Source organism: Lampris incognitus, chromosome 4 (genome assembly GCF_029633865.1).
Source record: "Lampris incognitus isolate fLamInc1 chromosome 4, fLamInc1.hap2, whole genome shotgun sequence".
NCBI classification, from domain to species: domain Eukaryota; kingdom Metazoa; phylum Chordata; class Actinopteri; order Lampriformes; family Lampridae; genus Lampris; species Lampris incognitus.
The window spans coordinates 64,047,907-64,066,109 of NC_079214.1; the positions used below are offsets into that span (position 1 = coordinate 64,047,907).

Here is an 18,203-nt window from a genome sequence, read left to right on the forward strand (position 1 = left end):
GTCTCACAGAGCAGTCGACTAGCAAAACCCCTAGTCCACACTGTGCATGGTTGTAGACCAATCGTTCATCGGTGGTTTTAGCACCATGGCGTAATTAAGCAGTGACAATGCATCTACAGCAGATATGCAGCTGGGGGCGATGTGGTTCTAACATTTGTTTCTGTTTAAACAGTCATTTTCTACGTTATGCCATGTCACATAAACAATTTAAAGTATTCAGAGAAGGTAAGACTCCCACTTTCCCTTTGTTTTGGTTGAACTAGTGACCATGTTAACTGGTGACTTTAGTGACAGCAGCTGTTGATAACACAAAGACAACTCATGGTGTCCTCCTAAAAGCCTTTGTCTTACTTTAATCAGTTTTAAATATACACTCATCCGTGTTTGTTATCTATGCTTACCATTTATGTAAGTTGAGTCAGTTGATCTGGACACAATGTTTATTGGGAAAATACATTTCATCACTCATCTAAGTGACTTCTTCAGTCTCAACTGACTGCGGGTATCCCCACCCTTATAAACAGCACAGGTGCATAACCAACGATCGGTTTCATATGCAAATTGCAGTGACCATTAACTGGAGTTACAATGGACATATGTACTATTCACAGAGGGCTGGGGAATAGTTGCAATCACTTCATTGTAAGATGGCGCCAGATGTACCCCCCACCCCCCCACCCCGTTTCAGGGATGGTCGTTCCCGCCTCAGATAAATGGCCTCTTTGACGCCCCATTCAAACCAGCGTTCCTTCCTACCAAGGATGTGCACATCCTCATCTTTGAAAGAGTGGCCACTGGCCTGTAGACGGGCAGAGTCCTGGCCTGACGTGTTAGGTCTTCTGTGTTGTGCCATCCTTTTCGCCAGCATCTGCTTGATTTCCCCAATTTACAAGTCACGGCATACCTCCCGGCACTTAACAGAGTACACTATATTGCTGTGTTTGTGCTGGGGTGACCCGATCTTCAGGGTGGACTAATTTCTTGGTACAGCGTGCTTTGGGGTTTGAAAGCAACTGAGAACATGGTGTTTGGAAAATACACGTCTCAACTGTTCTGACAACTGTTCTGCCACATACAGAATCACCACTGGTTTACACTTAGACAGCTGTTGTCTTTCTGCTCTTTTCGATCGGCTGGTGCACTGTTTGGGCATCTTCCTGGCTTTGACAAACGCCCAGTTAGGATAACCACACTTAACCAGGGCCTGTTTAATGTGGGGTTTGCCCCCTTCCCTGGCCGCTGTGTCAGTGGGGACGTTGTCAGCTCAGTGGTACAGCGTCCTGATGACTCCTAGTTTGTGTTCAAAAGGATGATGAGAGTCAAACGTTAAGTACTGGCAGTACTTACTCAACACAGAAGAGCTAACATGTCAGGCCAGGACTCCGCCCGTCTACACCCATCTACAGGCCAGTGGCCACTCTTTTCAAGAATGAGGATGTGCACATCCTTGATAGGGAGGAATGCTGGTTTGAATGGGGAGTCAAAGAGGCCATCTATGTGAAGAGGGAACAACCATCCCTGAACTGAAAGGGGGGGGGTATATCTGTTGCCATCTTACAATGCTGTGATTGCAACTATTCCCCAATCCTTTGTAGTAGAATAGTACTTCCATTAAAACTCTAGTCAATGGTCGTGGCAGTTTTTATATGAAACCATTCATTGGTTTGGTCATTATGCAAGTGTGCTGTTTGTAAGGGAGGGGATACCGCCAGTCAGTTGAGACTGAAGAGGTCACTTATGCCCCTTTTCCACCACATGGCACCAGTTCAACTCGACTTGACTCGCCCTTTTTTGTTCTCCATTACTGGAAAGTACTGGCATTTTGGTAACTGTTACCACTTTTCTGGTACCACTTTGTTGAGGTTCCAAAAAAACTGGAGCGGGTACCAAAATCAAAGCAGACCTCTGATTGGTCGGAGAAATGTGTCACTGCATCATTTTGCATCACTGTGTCATCAGTGAGCACATGGGATATCACCCAGCATTTTTAAATACCGAAGCGGTCTGAGCGGAGTCATCTTAAAAGTACATTTTGAAATTGAAAACCAGGCGCCGCTATGACGACCAGCTACACTGAGAGGGTACTGTTACGGTTATGGAAAACGACACAGAAGTGAGTCGAGTTGAGCCGGTACCATGTAGTGTAAAAGGGGCATTAGATGAGTAATGAAATGTTTCTCCCAATAAACGTTGTGTCCAGATGAACTGGTTCAACTTCCTGTGAGTTCCTCACCCGGATTACTGAGCATGCATCAAGACATTTACCTAAGTTAAATTGTGCTCAGCAAGACTCATTCACCTCTCGTAACATTTCTTAGGATGTGGGAAACAAACGGTAGCTGGCAGTGCGGCTGTATTTTATATTATCCTCATTTGGAATGTGACCCATATTCAGTCATTTAAGTTGTAATGTTATGTCAAGTTCCTCATTAGACGCTAGCTGCTCTGCTAATCTGTTCTTCCCCACATCAAAAGTAACGTCAAGAAATATGAATACTTCTTTTTGGCAACACTATTTAATTTACATAATGTAGGAAAAAAAGGACCAGATGAATTGAACACTCAATTTAAGATTATTTTGGGCTTTTCAACAGCTGCCATCACCACGACAACCATGGATGCACTAGGCTGAAAGTCACCAGTTAAAGCAACATTATGCAACTTTTTAACCTTAAAATAACAGCTCCAAAATCATTTTGATGGCACACTGACCTAGCCAGCCTAGGAAAGAAAATGTCGCTCGCGGGAGATCGTACCTGCATAACTCAAGTTACATAGTGCAAGAGCAGGCGTTCGGGGTGCAGAGTGGGGATGAAAGAGGCACCATTCTCCCTATTACAAGTCAGTGTACCATCAAAATTATTTTGAAGCTGTTACTTAAGGTAAAAAAAAGTTGGATTGAGTTGTTTTAACACGGTCACTCGTTAAACCGAAACAGCTACAAGAAAGCAGTCATGTTACTACAGTCAGTCCCTTCAGCTCACACAGGCTTGCTGAGGGTTTAGTCCATCAGATTGCGGCTCATTTGTAAACAGTCTCTCAGAGCCAGTTGAGGACTCTGCTATTTGATCTACCCCCAGGTTGGTCCCACTTACATTGGTTAACCCTTTACTGGTGGTATTTGAGCACTTTTTGACGAGAATTGATCGTTGATATTGGGTGAAAAAAATGTCTCCCGTGATTAATCAACTACTCGACTACATTTTGGGAGTAGTTGGCGACTACTGAAATGGAGCAGTTGTGAATGCCCTACTGTCTAGTGTCCGTTAGTTGAACAAAGCTGTCCAGATGATCAACATGGTCGGCTTAATCTACAGAGCATGTCCTGTGAGACACCACCATGCCTCTGTGTAGTCACTCTTTGTTGGCAGGAAGGTGGGCTGACCTGTGGAGAAGAGATGTAGTCTTAACTCCTTGTTGAACTAGAGGCTGCGTCCTTAAATCTTTCAGAAAAGGGCAAAAAACAACTTTCAGTGCCATTTCATGACACACAGTCCTGGTGAATAAGTCCCCCCCTCCATAACCATGGAGACTGTTTTCTGTACAGGAAACAGGATTAGTGACTAATAGTCCAGTGAACTCAGTGACAGAGAGAAGGAATCACAATGTGCAGTGGACAACTTGGCTGACCTGTCGAGGGAGAGGAACCACTTGGGTTAGTCACTGCACAGACCTGCAGCTATGATGCGCACACTAGTTTCAGTTTTAGTGAGGGAAACACATGCACAAACAGACAAAAAATGTTATAAGCTTGCTATTTTATCTGCTGGTCTCTTATCAACCAATCAGACTCAGCCTGGTGTCAATAATGAGCTCTCTGAATGGCTATTAAATCTTAATATTTAAATGTGTGTTTGTGCTTTTCTGTGTTTGTGTATGTTTGTGTGTGTGTGTCAGCCTCCATGCTAATGGGAGAGTGAGGAGCACATCAAGTCACATTGGGAAGGAGGCTTTGACCACTGTCTCTACAGAGAACAAAACATCACACAGACGCACACAGGTGACAACACACACACGTACAAATAAACGGAGTTACACACACTTAACACACAAACAAAAATACTGTCACCATGGTTACCATTGAGTAAACATTGTAACATGACATCACTGTCAGCTGTGGCCTGTGTGAAATCCAATTAAGTCAGTATGTGAAACAGTTTTCCACTACCATATGCTGTTGAGGGCCGTGTGTATGCAGGTTCTTTCAACATTACACTACGACAGCTGATTTCACTGAGTAACACACCTTCATCCACCTTCCTGCTCTCCATCATATCAGCCAGCTCTCTCCCTTTACCAGTCATAGTGCTGACATTCAAAGATCTGACTCGTACCACCACACTCCTACCCTTCCTCCTCTCCTGTTGCCTCTTGACATGCCTTCCCCTTCTCCTTCTCTTTCACTCAGCAGTAGCATAGTTTCAGCCGGCACCCTACGGGCAACAGTACTGGTGGCAGTCGTTGGTAACCAGGGCCTCGACTGATCCGGTATGGAAATCAGATTTATGTTATGATCAGTCAGTCAAGTTGCATTTTATATAGCGCTTTTGTAGCTGATTCACATATTTGATTTGGCAAAGGTTTTACGCCGGATGCCCTTCCTAACGCAACCCCCCCTATTTATCTGGGCTCGGGACTGGCACTAAGAATGTACTGGCTTGTGCATCCTCAGTGGCTGAGTTAGCCAGACAGCGAGTCAAATCAGTCTGTGAAATCAGCTGCTTGTACTGATGGGTTGGAATGAAAACCTACATACATACTGTGTTTCCTGGAAGACAAGTTGCACCGGAGTACAAGTCGCACTCAGCAAAAAACATGTTTTGAGGAAAATAACATGTAAGTTGCTTCGTTATATAAGTCGCATTTATATGGTGATACACTAGTGATGCGCGGGTCAGGGTTTTTTAATACCCACACCCACCCGACCCTTTATGATAGCCAATCCGCACTGCCCAGCCTGCTAAAATATGCATTAGTTAACCACTCGACCCGACCCGCAAACCTCCAAGTGTAGCCCAGGCTAGCAAAGTGAGCAGTGTTGCATTATTTTGCTTTTGGGCTGTTTGCCCAGCATAATACACTGATGGCAAGGCACAGCCTTTTGTATCTTAGCCTAGCAGCATCTGGGTCTAGGCTACTAAATACACACACAAACTGTTCCAAACAGTGTTCTTTATTGTTGAATAGCAGCAAAACAAGTAACCTGTTATTAAAGACATGAACTTTCTCTCTCGCTCACCCACACCCACACACAAGCCTCTTCTTTCTGACCAAAAAGTGTTTTGGTGGTGTAAACAAAATCTATGGATACTACGTAGGGAAAAAAAAACTCATAAGTGAAGCTTCAACACTCTAAAACACATGCAAATTATATGCGATGTATTATAGAGAAAGAGTGAGAGAGAAGGTGGACTTGTAATGCACAGCCTAGCCTATTGCACGTAGTGTTTCTGTAAGTTACTGATAACGTACTTGGAGCGCTGCTGTGTGACTTTTTGACCTGCCCACCCGAATTCGTGATTTTTTTTCTGGTAAGCTTACCCAAACCTGCCCGACCTGCGCATCACTATGGTACAGTATTTTCAATTGAGTCAAGATTATAAACAGTGCCCTATTTGAAATGCAGTGTATTCGTCCCATAAAATTACATCGTGTAAATTGCTTTTGGAATACAAGTCACAGGACCAGCCAGACGAGTAAAAAAACAGTGACTTATAGTCCGGGAAATACGGTACACTCCATGACACATGGTTGGGAACCACTGATGTAAAAGAAGTGTTGCATATTGAAAAAAACCCAGTCATCCACAGCCTTGTGCAAGCATGATGGATTGCCAACTAGATGAGTCAGAAAGTCAAAGAAGGTCTGCCTTTCTGACAGCAGGACTTTGTATACTAAGAGAGAAGGTTGTCATCTGTTGGGGTAAAGTGATTTGGTAATCTAACTAGTCACCCCCTGTCTCATGCACTCCCAAGGCTGTAACCACAATGTTTGCCTTGAGTTGAAAACCGATTTGATGGAGACTGACCCCTAAATATGGTCCAAAAGAGACAGTTGAAAATGAATTGCCACTTAACAAATGTAGCCTGTTAACTTGACTGCTAACACCTGTTTTCAATGACAGCTCTGACACAAACTGACGAAACGTTTCTTTTTCCAGATATCAGTTTTTCCCACAGGTCTAAAATATACTTGTGGTGTCTTTACGCATGCTCAATAATCCAGGTAAGGAAATCACAGAAAGTTGAATCGGTTCATCTGGACAACGTTTACTGAGAGAAACTTTTCATTACTCATCTAAGTGACCTCTTCAGTATCAACTGACTGCAGATGTCCCAACCCTTATAAACAATACAGTGGCATAACGACAATAAACAACAATCAGTTTCATATGCAATTGCGGTGACCATTAACTAGAGTTACAATGGACAAGTACTATTCACAGAGGTTTGGGAATAGTTGCAATCACAGCATTGTAAGATGGTGACAGATGTACTCTAGACCCCCCCTCGGTTCAGGGATGGTCGTTCCCTCTTCACATAGATGGCCTCTTTAACTCCCCATTCAAACCAGCATCCCTGCCTATCAAAAATGTGCATATCGTCATCCTTGAGTGGCCACTGGCCTAGGTGTAGACGGGCAGAGTCCTGGTCTGATGCATTATCTCTTCTTTGTTGAGAAGTAATAATACTAATAATAATATGTTAGCCCTGTGATGGCCTGGAGGCCTGTCCAGGGTGTCTCCTCGCCTGCTGCCCAATGACTGCTGGAAAAGGCTCCAGCATCCCCGTGACCCTGAGAGCAGGATAAGCGGTTAAGACAATGGATGGATAGATGGATAATAATAATACATTTTATTTGTGGGTGCCTTTCAGAGCACTCAAGGACACCTTACAGAACACAGTTAAAAAACAAGCAGCACTGTATCAGACAGCATAAAATCAAAACAAAGCAGGGTAGACAATAAAAATTTAACAGATAAGTATAAAATCATCATCTGCACAAAATTCAAGCGTGGATCAGACTGAATATGCCAGTTTGAAGATGAGCTTTAAAAGTTGAAGGAGAGTGTTGTGAATGTCATGTGGGGGAGAGTTCCATAGGTGGGGGGCAGAATGACTGAAGGCTCTAGACCACATGGTAGTCAAGCAGGCCGATGGTGTAGTGAGTTGGAGAGCAGAGGAGGATCTGAGAGTGCAGGAGGGCATGTGGATTTGAAACAGTTGGGAAAGATACAAATGTGTTTGTTTATTAAGGGCCTTAAAGGTGAGAAGCAGGATCTTGAAGTCAATACAGTATTTAACAGGGAGCCAATGGAGTTGCTGAAGAACAGGAGTGATATGATCTGTGGAAGGAGTTCTGGTGATGATATGGGCAGCTAAATTCTGGACCAATTGAAGTTTATGATTACACTTGAGGGGAAGACCAAAGAGGATAGAATTGCAGTAGTCAATACAGGATGTAACCAGGGTGTGAATGAGTATGGCGGTGCTGTTAGGCGTAAGTGATGGGCGAAGACAATTAATATTGCATAGGTGGAAGTATGCAGACCGAGTAACATTGTTGATGTGAGCTTCAAAAGATAATGTGCTGTCCAAGATGACACCCAGACGCTTATATATATAAAGCCTCTTAATCAAACCAAACCTGTACAATTACACTGGATGTTGTGGCAATTATTTAATTCCACTCTGACATTAAATGAGGAGCGAGACAAAAATCTCTTACAGTATTGTAAAAGATACTCTGTTGATCCTCCTCTGTTGCTCTCCCTGAAGTTTCTTCCTATTTTTTTCTCCCTGTTAAAGGGTTTTTTTTTTTTAGGGAATTGTTCCATATCCAATGCAAGGGTCTAAAGACAGGATGTTGTGTTGCTGTAGAGCCCCTTGAGGCAAACTTGTAATTTGTGCTATTGGGCTACACAAATAAAATTGACTTGACTTGACTTGACTCTTAACCTGAAGCAATGGAGGAACTATAGCATTGTCAATAGTCAGAGAAAAACTATTAGTTTTAGCCAACGTACATTTAGTACCTACAAGGAGGACCTTGGTTTATCACTATTAAGTTTGAGGAAGTGGTATGAAAACCAGGATTTAATTTCTAGTATGAAGTCAGAAAGAGAAGTGGGCGGAAGAGTGGCGGTAGACTTGGTGGATAGATAGAGCTGGGTGTCATCCGCATAGCAGTGAAATTGAATGCCTAATTTCCTGAAAATGTGGCCAAGAGGTAATTGGTAAATAATAAATAGGAGGGGTCCCAATACAGAGTCCTGGGGAACACTGGTAGTAACAGGAAAAGACTGTGATCTCAAATTTCTAAGTTGAACAAACTGAGTATGGCCAGAGAGATATGATCTAAACCAGTCAAGGGGGGCAGTTATTCCAATGGAAGCTAATCTCTAGGAGGATGTTGTGTGAGATGGTATCAAAGGCTGTACTCAGATCAAGGAGGACGAGTATGGTTAAGAGCCCAGAGTCAGCTGCCATCAACTGATTATTAGTGATTTTCACCAAGGTTGTCTCTGTACAGTGCATGGAGCAAAAACCAGACTGGAATTGTTCAAACAGATTGTTGTGAGTCAAGTGAGCGTGTACCTGAGGTGTGACTGTTCTTTGAAGTATTTTAGAAAGAAATGGTAAATTTGAGATTGGGCAAAAATTATTCAAATTGCTAGGGCCTGCATCAGGTTTCTTGAGTATTGAAGTTATTGCAGCACTTTTGAGTGATGAGAGAAAAAGACCTGAGGTAAGGGAGGAATGTATGATCTACTACTACTTTTGGCTGCTCCCGTTAGGGGTCGCGACACCGGATCATCCGTTTCCATTTCTTCCGGTCTTCTGCATCTTCCTCAGTCACACCAGCCACCTGCATGTCTTCCCTCACCACATCCATAAACCTCCTCTTTGGCCTTCCTCTTTTCCTCTTCCCTGGCAGCTCCATATTCAGTATCCTTCTCCCAATATACCTAGCATCTCTCCTCCACACATGTCCAAGCCATCTCAGTCTTGCCTCTCTTGCTTTGTCTCCAAACCGTCCAACTTGAGTGGTCCCTCTAATATAATCATTCCTTTTTTAAGAACTTTGTTTATTGAAGTTTTAAGTGGCATAGACATACAAGATGTTGTATCAAGACATAAATTGACAATTATGCACAGTAATACCCACAAAAAACAAAAACAATAAGACAACTATAGTAACAGCTTGCTTGGTCGCCTAACCCATTAAATACAAAGAATGTCCATTCAAGACATAAACATTATTAAACAGTATCCTAAATGATTGTGCAAAGAGGTAGGAAAATAAAAAATATATTAAAAAAATAAAAATAAGAAAGTGCAGTGATCAAAGATCAAGAATGTGCCCAGGTCATCATGTCCAAAAAGGAGTGGACAGCTAACAAGTACCCTCTATGGAACATCAAAAGTGTATTGTTCTTTGATATAATCTAGAAAAGGACCCCATGTTTTTTAGCACCTGGACACTGAGCCCCTTATAACACATCTAACTTTCTCCATTTTAATAAAGTACAAAATATCCCTTATCCACATAGAGTGAGACGGTGGATTTCCACTTTAATAGGATCAACCATCTAGCTAGAAGGGTCGTAAATGCTACTAAGTCCACTTTATAGCGTGGTAGTAACAAATCAGTTGGGGGAACACCAAAGTCAAGTCAAGTTTATTTATATAGCACATTTAAAACAACCACAATTGAACCAAAGTGCTGCACAAGCTTAAAATACAATATAAAATAAGTAACACGTATGAATATAAAAATACATGTAAAAGTAAAATAAAGGAATTAAAATGTAAACAATAAAACACAAGAGTAAAAGTATATTTCTACAATAAAATCACAGTGTCTAGCTCAACTTGAATTGAATGCCAGCGAGAAGAGGTAGGTCTTTAACCAAGATTTAAAAGTCTCTTGGGTCTGAGCAGATCTTATGTGTACTGATAAGTTGTTCCAGAGATCAGGGGCAGCCACTGCAAAGGCTCTGTCACCCCTATTCTTAAGCCTGGATCTTAGAACATGTAAGAGCATCTGGTTTGCTGACCTGAGTGCTCTGACTGGTGTATGATAATATATTAGCTCAGATAAATAAGATGGTGCCAGACCATTTAACGACTTGAAAACAAGTAATACAATCTTAAACTGGATCCTAAAAGAGACAGGAAGCCAATGAAGGGAGGCCAGTACAAGTGTTACATGATCACGTCGCTTCTTTCCTGTCCACAGGCGAGCAGCTGCATTTTGTACAAGCTGCAGGCGACAAAGCGACGACTGAGCTATGCCAACATACAAAGAGTTACAATAATCTAGACGAGAGGTAATAAGTGCATGAATTACCCTTTCAATATCATTTGGAGGGAGATAGGCCTTTACTTTTCCCAGAAGTCGTAATTGAAAAAAACTTGTTTTGACTACTGAGCTTATTTGTTTGTCAAAGGTAAAAGAGCTGTCAAAAATCACCCCAAGATTCCTAACAGAAGAGTGACGCTAGGAAGCTAAAGGGCCAAGAGCACTATCATAACCATCCAGCAGATCAGGCTGTCCATATACAATAATTTCAGTCTTATTTTGATTTAATTTCAGGAAATTTAACTCCATCCATGTTTTGACATCCTTTAAACAACTCAGCAAAGCCTGTATAGAATCTCTGCTGTTTGTTTTTATAGGCAGATAGATTTGCAAATCATCAGCAAAACAATGAAAAGACATATTATGTTTTTTTTTAAAATGGACCCCAAGGGCAGCATAGACAATGAGAAGAGAATGGGGCCCAAAATGGAGCCCTGGGGGAAAAGAAAAGAAAAGCTTCTATTTGACAGGTAAGACTTGAACCATTCTAGGACAGTACCTTTAATGCCTACACATAGCTCAAGACATGATAAAAGAATATTATGGTCAACCATGTCAAAGGCAGCAGTCAGGTTCAAAAGCACTAGAACAGCAGAGTTCCCAGAGTCCACAGTTAAATGAAGATAATTAAAAACTCTTAAAAGGGCGGTTTCAGTGCTGTGGCGTGATTTAAAACCAGACCAGAACTTTCCACAAATGCCATTAATTTCTAGGTGCATTTGTAATTGTACATAAACTGCTTTCTCTAAGACTTTTGAAAGAAAAGGCAGCTTAGAAATCGGCCTAAAATTAGAAAGAACAGAGGGATCAAGATTGCTCTTTTTGATGAGGGGCTGTACTACAGCATGTTTGAAGGCAGCAGGAACACAGCCTGAGAGAAGAGAGGTGTTTATCAAATTTACAATACAAGAACCAACAGTGGTAAAAACATCTTTTAGCAGTCTGGGTGGAATACTGTCAAGGGGGCAATCTGAAGGCCTCAAATGGTTAACTACCTCAGATATAAAGGAGGGGGACACGGGCTCAAACTGCTCGAAGACAGCTGGGCACATAGAATAAATAGCAGGATCTGAGGCCAAAGAGGATGGTGAGGCCCTAATAGCAGAGATCTTATCTGTAAAAACTTTAAGAAATTCTTCACAGAGTGTGGGCATTGGCACGATGCAAGGAGACTCACATGGATTTATAAGAGAGTTAATAGTATTAAAAAGAACCTGAAGCCTATGAGAATTGTTGGACACAAGGTTCAATAGAAACTGTGTTTTTGCAGATTTAACGGCTCTCTGATAAGCAGTCTCTTAGAATTCCTAAGGAGACATGAAGTTTGTCTTTCTTCCACTTTCTCTCAGCACGTCTACATGTGCGTCTAAGAGCGCGTGTGGTGTCATTGAGCCATGGCTTTATCACTGGTTTAGGGTGTTTGGTTCTAACAGGAGCAACCAAGTCCAGTATGTCAGTGCAGGTAGAGTTAAAAAGAGTGGTAATGTCATCAGCACTGAGATTATAAGAGTCATCCAGGGTGTGAAGCATAGAATCTTTAAAAGCAACAGAAAACTGAGACGCCGTCAAAGGGTTAATTGTGTGCAGGGAGCGTGCCGGGGCGCGCGATTTAACCTGAGAACAAGGCAGCGTCACAGTAAATAACACAGGCAAAGGTCCGATATACGTGTATCACATATTTCAGTGATGCATACACTTAAACCAAAGGCCAACACAAGGTCCAGTGTGTGACCCTTCTCATGCGTCGGACCAGTCACCAATTGAGTGAGATTAAAAGAGTCAATAAGATTCAAAAAGTCTTTGAGCAGAGGTCTGGATTCACAACAGACATGGATATTAAAATCACCAACAATTAAGAAACTGTCGTAGTTCACTATAGTCCCCGCCACAAAGTCTGTGAATTCCCGAATGAAGTCCTTATTGAATTTTGGTGGACGGTAGACCACTGCGCGCAGCACGGGACAATTACACTTTATTTCAAAAAGTTGCAGCTCAAAGCTGGAGAAGCTATCAGACGGAGTCTGTCGGCAGTGGAAGCTGGATTTAAATACAGAAGCTAGACCTCCACCTTTGCCAGTGGTCCGAGGCGAGCTGATGAATAAACAGTCAGGGGGAAGAAGTTCAGAAAATGGGGTGAACTCACCAGCGTGAAGCCAGGTCTCCGTCAGAAACATAAAATCCAATTCCCGAGAAGTAAAGAAGTCATTTAGCAGGAACGTCTTATTGGCTAGCGATCTAGCATTAATGAGAGCCAGACGGACAGTAAGCTCCTCTTTGTCCGATGCTGTCGAAGAAAGCTGTTAGGGCTGTCGGCCTAATAGGAATATCAATGCTATTAGAAATTGATTCAAAAATTTCAGACCAAAAACTATGTAAAGAAGGACATGACCAAAACATGTGGCTATATGTGGCCGGGGCCTGATGGCATCTGTCACAGGTGGGATCAATGTTGTCATAGATCTTGGAAAGTCTAACCTTGGTTAAGTGTGTGCCGTGAACAATTTTACGTTGTATCAGCCCATGTCTGGCACAAATTGAAGAGGAGTGGACCCGGCGTAGAATTAACTCCCATAGGTCCCCTGTAATCTCCTCACCCAGGTCCTCCTCCCACTGGCTCTTAATGTTTTGTAGAGAGGAAGGGCGTAATGAAGAAATCAGAATATGAATAACAGAAATCATCCCCTTTGTACAAGGTACAGGTGTCAAGAGAGAGTCAATAGGGACAGAATCCAGGAGATTGGGAAACTGTGGACTAATATTACGGATAAAACTGCGGACTTGTAAGTATCTAAAAAAGTGTGACCTTGGTAGGGAGTGCTTTTCAGATAACTGTTCGAATGATGCAAAGACCTTTTCTATATATAGATCTTTGAAAGTTCCAATACCAAGTGTGGACCAGGAGAATAAAGCCCTATCCATTATAGAAGGTGGGAAAACAGGGTTGGCTGCAATTGGAGCTAGTAAAGAAAAAGATTGTAAGCCAAAAGGTCATTTAAACTGACTCCAGACCCTGAGTGTCTACTTCACAATAATACTATTAGAGTGGGGGGAGCAGGAGAACTGTAAGGGATTATGTGCAAGAGCTGTCAAGGAAGCGGGATCAGAAGAGGCCGCTTCCAAAGCCAACCATGCAGGAGGAGAAGGGGAGTTCTCCAACCGAGCCCAGTGTTGCAGCATCCTGATATTGGCTGCCCAATAATAAAATTTAAAGTTTGGTAGAGCAAGGCCTCCCAGAGATTTTGGTCTTTGTAGTAAGGGTCTACTAAGCCGAGGAACTTCACCGTCCCAGATAAATTCAGACACCAATTTATCAATTTTATGGAAAAATGACTGTGTAAGAAAAATGGGTAGAGACTGAAACAGGTATGAGAATTTGGGCAAGGAGTTCATCTTAACAGAATTAACTCTTGCAGACAACGACAGGTGTAGTAATGACCAATGTTCAAAGTCTTTTTGTAGTTTTGTTAATAAAGGGGAAAAATTAAATTTAAATAAGTCTGCAAATTTATCTGGGAAATGAATGCCAAGATAAGTAAAGCCACATGTGTTAATTTTAAAAGGCAGAGTGTGCAGGGGATAGTTACGGGCCTCTGCATTTAACGGAAATAACCCACTTTTGTCTAGATTAAGTTTATAGCCTGATATTTTACCAAACAGGCTAAAAATGTCAATGACAGCAGGAATAGAGATGGGGAGATTAGAGACATACAATAACAAATCATCAGCATAAAGCGAGGTCTTCTGCTCAACTCCGAATTACTTAATGCCAGTTATAAGAGGACTAGTCCTAAGGGCAATGGCCAATGGTTCAATTGCAACTGCAAATAGCAACGGACTCAGATTGCAGCCCTGCCTGGTAGAGCGAGAAAGAGGAAAGTAGTCAGAGTAGGTGTTATTGGTCCTAACTGAGGCTGTGGGAGAGGTAGAAAGCAGTCTTACCCAGCTAATAAAAGTGTCACCTAGGCCAAACTTCTCTAAGGTACCGAAAAGGTAGTCCCACTCAATGCGGTCAAAGGCCTTTTCCGCATCGAGTGAGATCACGGCCTCCGACAGAGATGAAGTGGAGGGGTTGTACATAACATTAAGAAGTCTCCTAGTGTTAAAGAAAGAATATCTGTTTTGTATAAAACCGGTCTGGTCAGGGGAAATAATAGAGGGTAAGACAGTTTCTAGACGCATAGCCAGTAGTTTGGAGAGCAGCTTCAGATCCACTGATAATAGGCTTATTGGGCGGTAGCTTCCACAGGAGAGAGGGTCCTTGTTCTTTTTCAAAATTAGAGAGATTGAAGCCTGAGTGAGTGTGTGTGGTAGTTGATGAGTGAAAAGATTCATTGTACATGTCAATAAGAACTGGTGCTAATTTATCAAAAAACTTCCTATAAAATTCAATCGGAAATCCATCAGGACCAGGACATTTACCCGCCTGCATGGCATGAGCAGCCTTGTAAAGCTCCTTCACAGTTATAGGAACATCTAGCTCCTCAGCTGAGTCAGAGTCAATCGTAGGAATATCTAGAGATTCAAAAAAATTGTCAAAAGCAGATGGATCGTCTGGTCACTCTGCCATATAAAGAGAGGAGTAAAATTGTTTAAATTGATCATTAATCTGTTTGGGGTCAGTGGTTATACCTGCTGGAGTCTGAATTTGAGGGATCTGGTGAGAAGCTGCTTCCTGTCTTAATTGGTGAGCTAGCAATTTACTTGCCTTGTCACCAAACTCATAGTAAGCATATCTGGACTTAAACAGTAATCGCTCAGTGTGAGTTGTGGAGAGAACATCAAATTCTGCTTGTCGTAGAAAACGCTCCTTATACAAATCTGGTGAAGGGGCTATAGAGTAGGTATTGTCAATCTGCGTGATCTGTTCAGTCAAGTTTGTTAGTTTCCTCTTTCTGACTCTACCGTCATGGGCACAATAAGAAATAATTCCCCTCCTCAAATATGCCTTCAGCGTCTCCCACAATAAGGAGGCTGAGATCCCTGGTGTCCTATTAACATCTAGAAAAAAATCTATCTGTTGAGAAACAAAATTTACAAAATCTTCATTTGATAACAGGCCAGTATTCAGTCCCCAGGATGGACGGGTATTATCACAACCTTTGATTTGCAAGTCCATAATGACTGGGGCGTGGTCTGATATAACAATGGCGTCATATGAGCAGGATAATACTGATGGAATAAGCTGATTGTCAATTAAGAAATAATCAATACGTGTGAAGGTGTGATGGACATGAGAGAAAAAAGAATACGCCTTGTCAGACGGATTATAAAAACGCCATGGGTCTGAAAGTGAGAATTCGTCCATAAAGGCTTGAATAACTTTAGCAGAGCTTGATGGAACTGTAGTTTTCATTAATATAATCATTCCTAATCCTGTCATTCTTTGTCACTCCCAGTGAAAATCTTAGCATCTTCAACTCTGCCACCTCCAGCTCCGCCTTCTGTCTTTTCATCAGTGCCACTGTCTCCAAGCTATATAACATAGCTTGTCTCACTACCATCTTGTAAACCTTCTCTTTAACTCTTGCTGGTACCCTTCTGTCGCAAATCACTCCTGACACTCTTCTCCACCCACTCCACCCTGCCTGCACTCTCATCTTCACCTCTCTCCTGTGAGAGAGGTATACCATATCGGTTATTAGAGGACAGAGAAGTTAGACAGGCTTTTAGTAAATAAGTAAGAAGGGGGGTCTAACTGACAGGTAGATGATTTGGATTTGCAAACAAGACCAGATATTTCAGCAACAGTTGGTATTTTAAAACTAGATAGTGAAGAAGAGAGGGGAACATAGAAGGGTGAATAAGATGAACTGTATGCAGTATTGTTCGAAGAGGTCAATTGCTGATGAATATTTTCAATGTTGGCATTAAAAAAGGTCATGAAGGTGTTACATTTGTAACCCTTACCATGTAGGTGGGGCCTGGGTTCTGCTTTAAATAATTGGTGCTATTACCTGAAGTAATACACTGTTTAAATTGTTACCAAGTGTTTCTTAATTCTTAACTTAGTTATAACTATTGGCGGTGCCTCCATTAACTGGGTGGAAGTAGTTTGAATATGACTTCCTTTTAAACCTTTAAATGTATTTATATTTTAATACCACTATGAATTGTCTATTTTAAATGTCTATGACGCAACACATTTGCTTTAAATTCAAATATACCAAAAGGTAGGTATTTATTAACCAGATGTTAATGTAAAATATTTGTAGTTTGCAATTATCAACAGTCAATAATAATAATAATAATAATAGACAATGTCACAATATGTATGAACAAATGGCTCAAAGCCTGTTCCAATTCTATTCAATAATAATTAATATTTCCAATAAAACTCTGTTGTCAACTCAATCAATGTAAAGACAAATTGTACATGTACCAGTAAAACCAAATAAAACTGTGGGCCCACACTCACACACAGTGGTAGGTACAATATCACATTCAGAACATTATGGATTTTGTGGATAATGTGAGGGACGTCATTATGGAGGTGGATGAAACGATGTTCTTATGATGTTACATCTCTCTTCACATGCGTTCCTGTTGATGAAGCAGTGGAGGTAGTCTGTATGAAATTACAAAACAACTCCAACCTTTAGCAATAGAACCACCCTTAACACTGACCAAGTGTGTCTGCTCCTGAAGCTGTGTCTTCAATCCACATACTTCACATACAGGGGGCAGTACTATAGGCAGAAGCATGGGTGTGCTATTGGTTCTCTAGTTTCACCTATAATGGCCAACTTGTATGTATATGGAGAAAGTGGAAAAGAGGGCTCTGATGTCCTATGCAGGTACACCACCTAGCCATTGGTTCAGATTTGTGGATGACACCTGGGTTAAAGTTAAATCTCAGGATGTACCACATTTCACCAGCCACATTAACTGTGGACAACCACATCAAGTTCACCAGGGAGGATGTGAAAAATGAGAGCTTAGCATTCTTGGACTGTGAAGTTGCAACTGGTGATGGGGGACATTTGATTGTTGATGTTTACCATAAACCAACACATACTGATCAGTACTTAGGTTGGACTCTCATCATCCACTGGATCACAAACTAGGAGTCATCAGAATGCTGTACCACCGAGCTGACGACGTCCCCACTGACACAGCAGCCGGGGAACGAGAGAAATCCCACATTAAACAGACCCTGGTTAAGTGTGGTTATCCTAACTGGGCATTTGTCAAAGCCAGGAAGATGCCCAAACAGTGCACCAGCTGATCAAAGAGATGAGAAGGAAAACAGCTGCCTAAGCGTAAACCAGTGGTAATTCCGTATGTGGCGGGAGTTTCAGAACAGTTGAGATGCATATTTTCCAAACACTGCATCTCAGTTGCTTTCAAACCCCAAAACACGCTGCGCCAGAAATTGGTCCACACCAAGGATCAGGTCCCCCAGTACAAACAGAGCAATATAGCATCTTCTTTGGCAGTCCATCGAAATTATGATGGCTGTGATGCAGTTTAAGCTCGGCAAGCACAACTGTGGGCCATCAGGCCCACATTAGAGCGACAATATCGTCCACATTTGTCACAGACAAATGTTGTTTGAGTTGGTCTGTTGTGTCTTGCACGGTGAGCCTTATCATAGGCTTCTTGTCTCTTTTGTTCAACAGCTGTTCTCGATTGCTTTACTGTGGAGTGCCATCTCTGTCTGTCCAGGGCCACTGTCTCCAAGCTGGAGTCATCTATGACGCAGATCTTCATGTGGCACTTGAGCACATTTTTGAAGCTTAGCTTCTGGCTTCCCTGCTTCCTTTTTCCCTGGCACAGCTCCACGTAGAAAACCTCTTTTGGTAGGTGGTTGTCTGGCATTCTTCTCACGGGGCCGGCCC

General features: G+C 42.1%; 1 protein-coding gene across 1 annotated transcript in view; it reads left to right on the plus strand.

The window, feature by feature from the left end:
• Nucleotides 1-18,203, plus strand: part of zdhhc1 (zinc finger DHHC-type containing 1) — a 47,324-nt gene that overhangs the window by 18,702 nt on the left and 10,419 nt on the right. Inside the window, exon 10 of the mRNA XM_056278875.1 lies at nucleotides 3,898-4,000. Coding sequence (XP_056134850.1) covers nucleotides 3,898-4,000 — 103 coding nt within the window. The remainder of the gene's footprint in view (nucleotides 1-3,897; nucleotides 4,001-18,203) is intronic.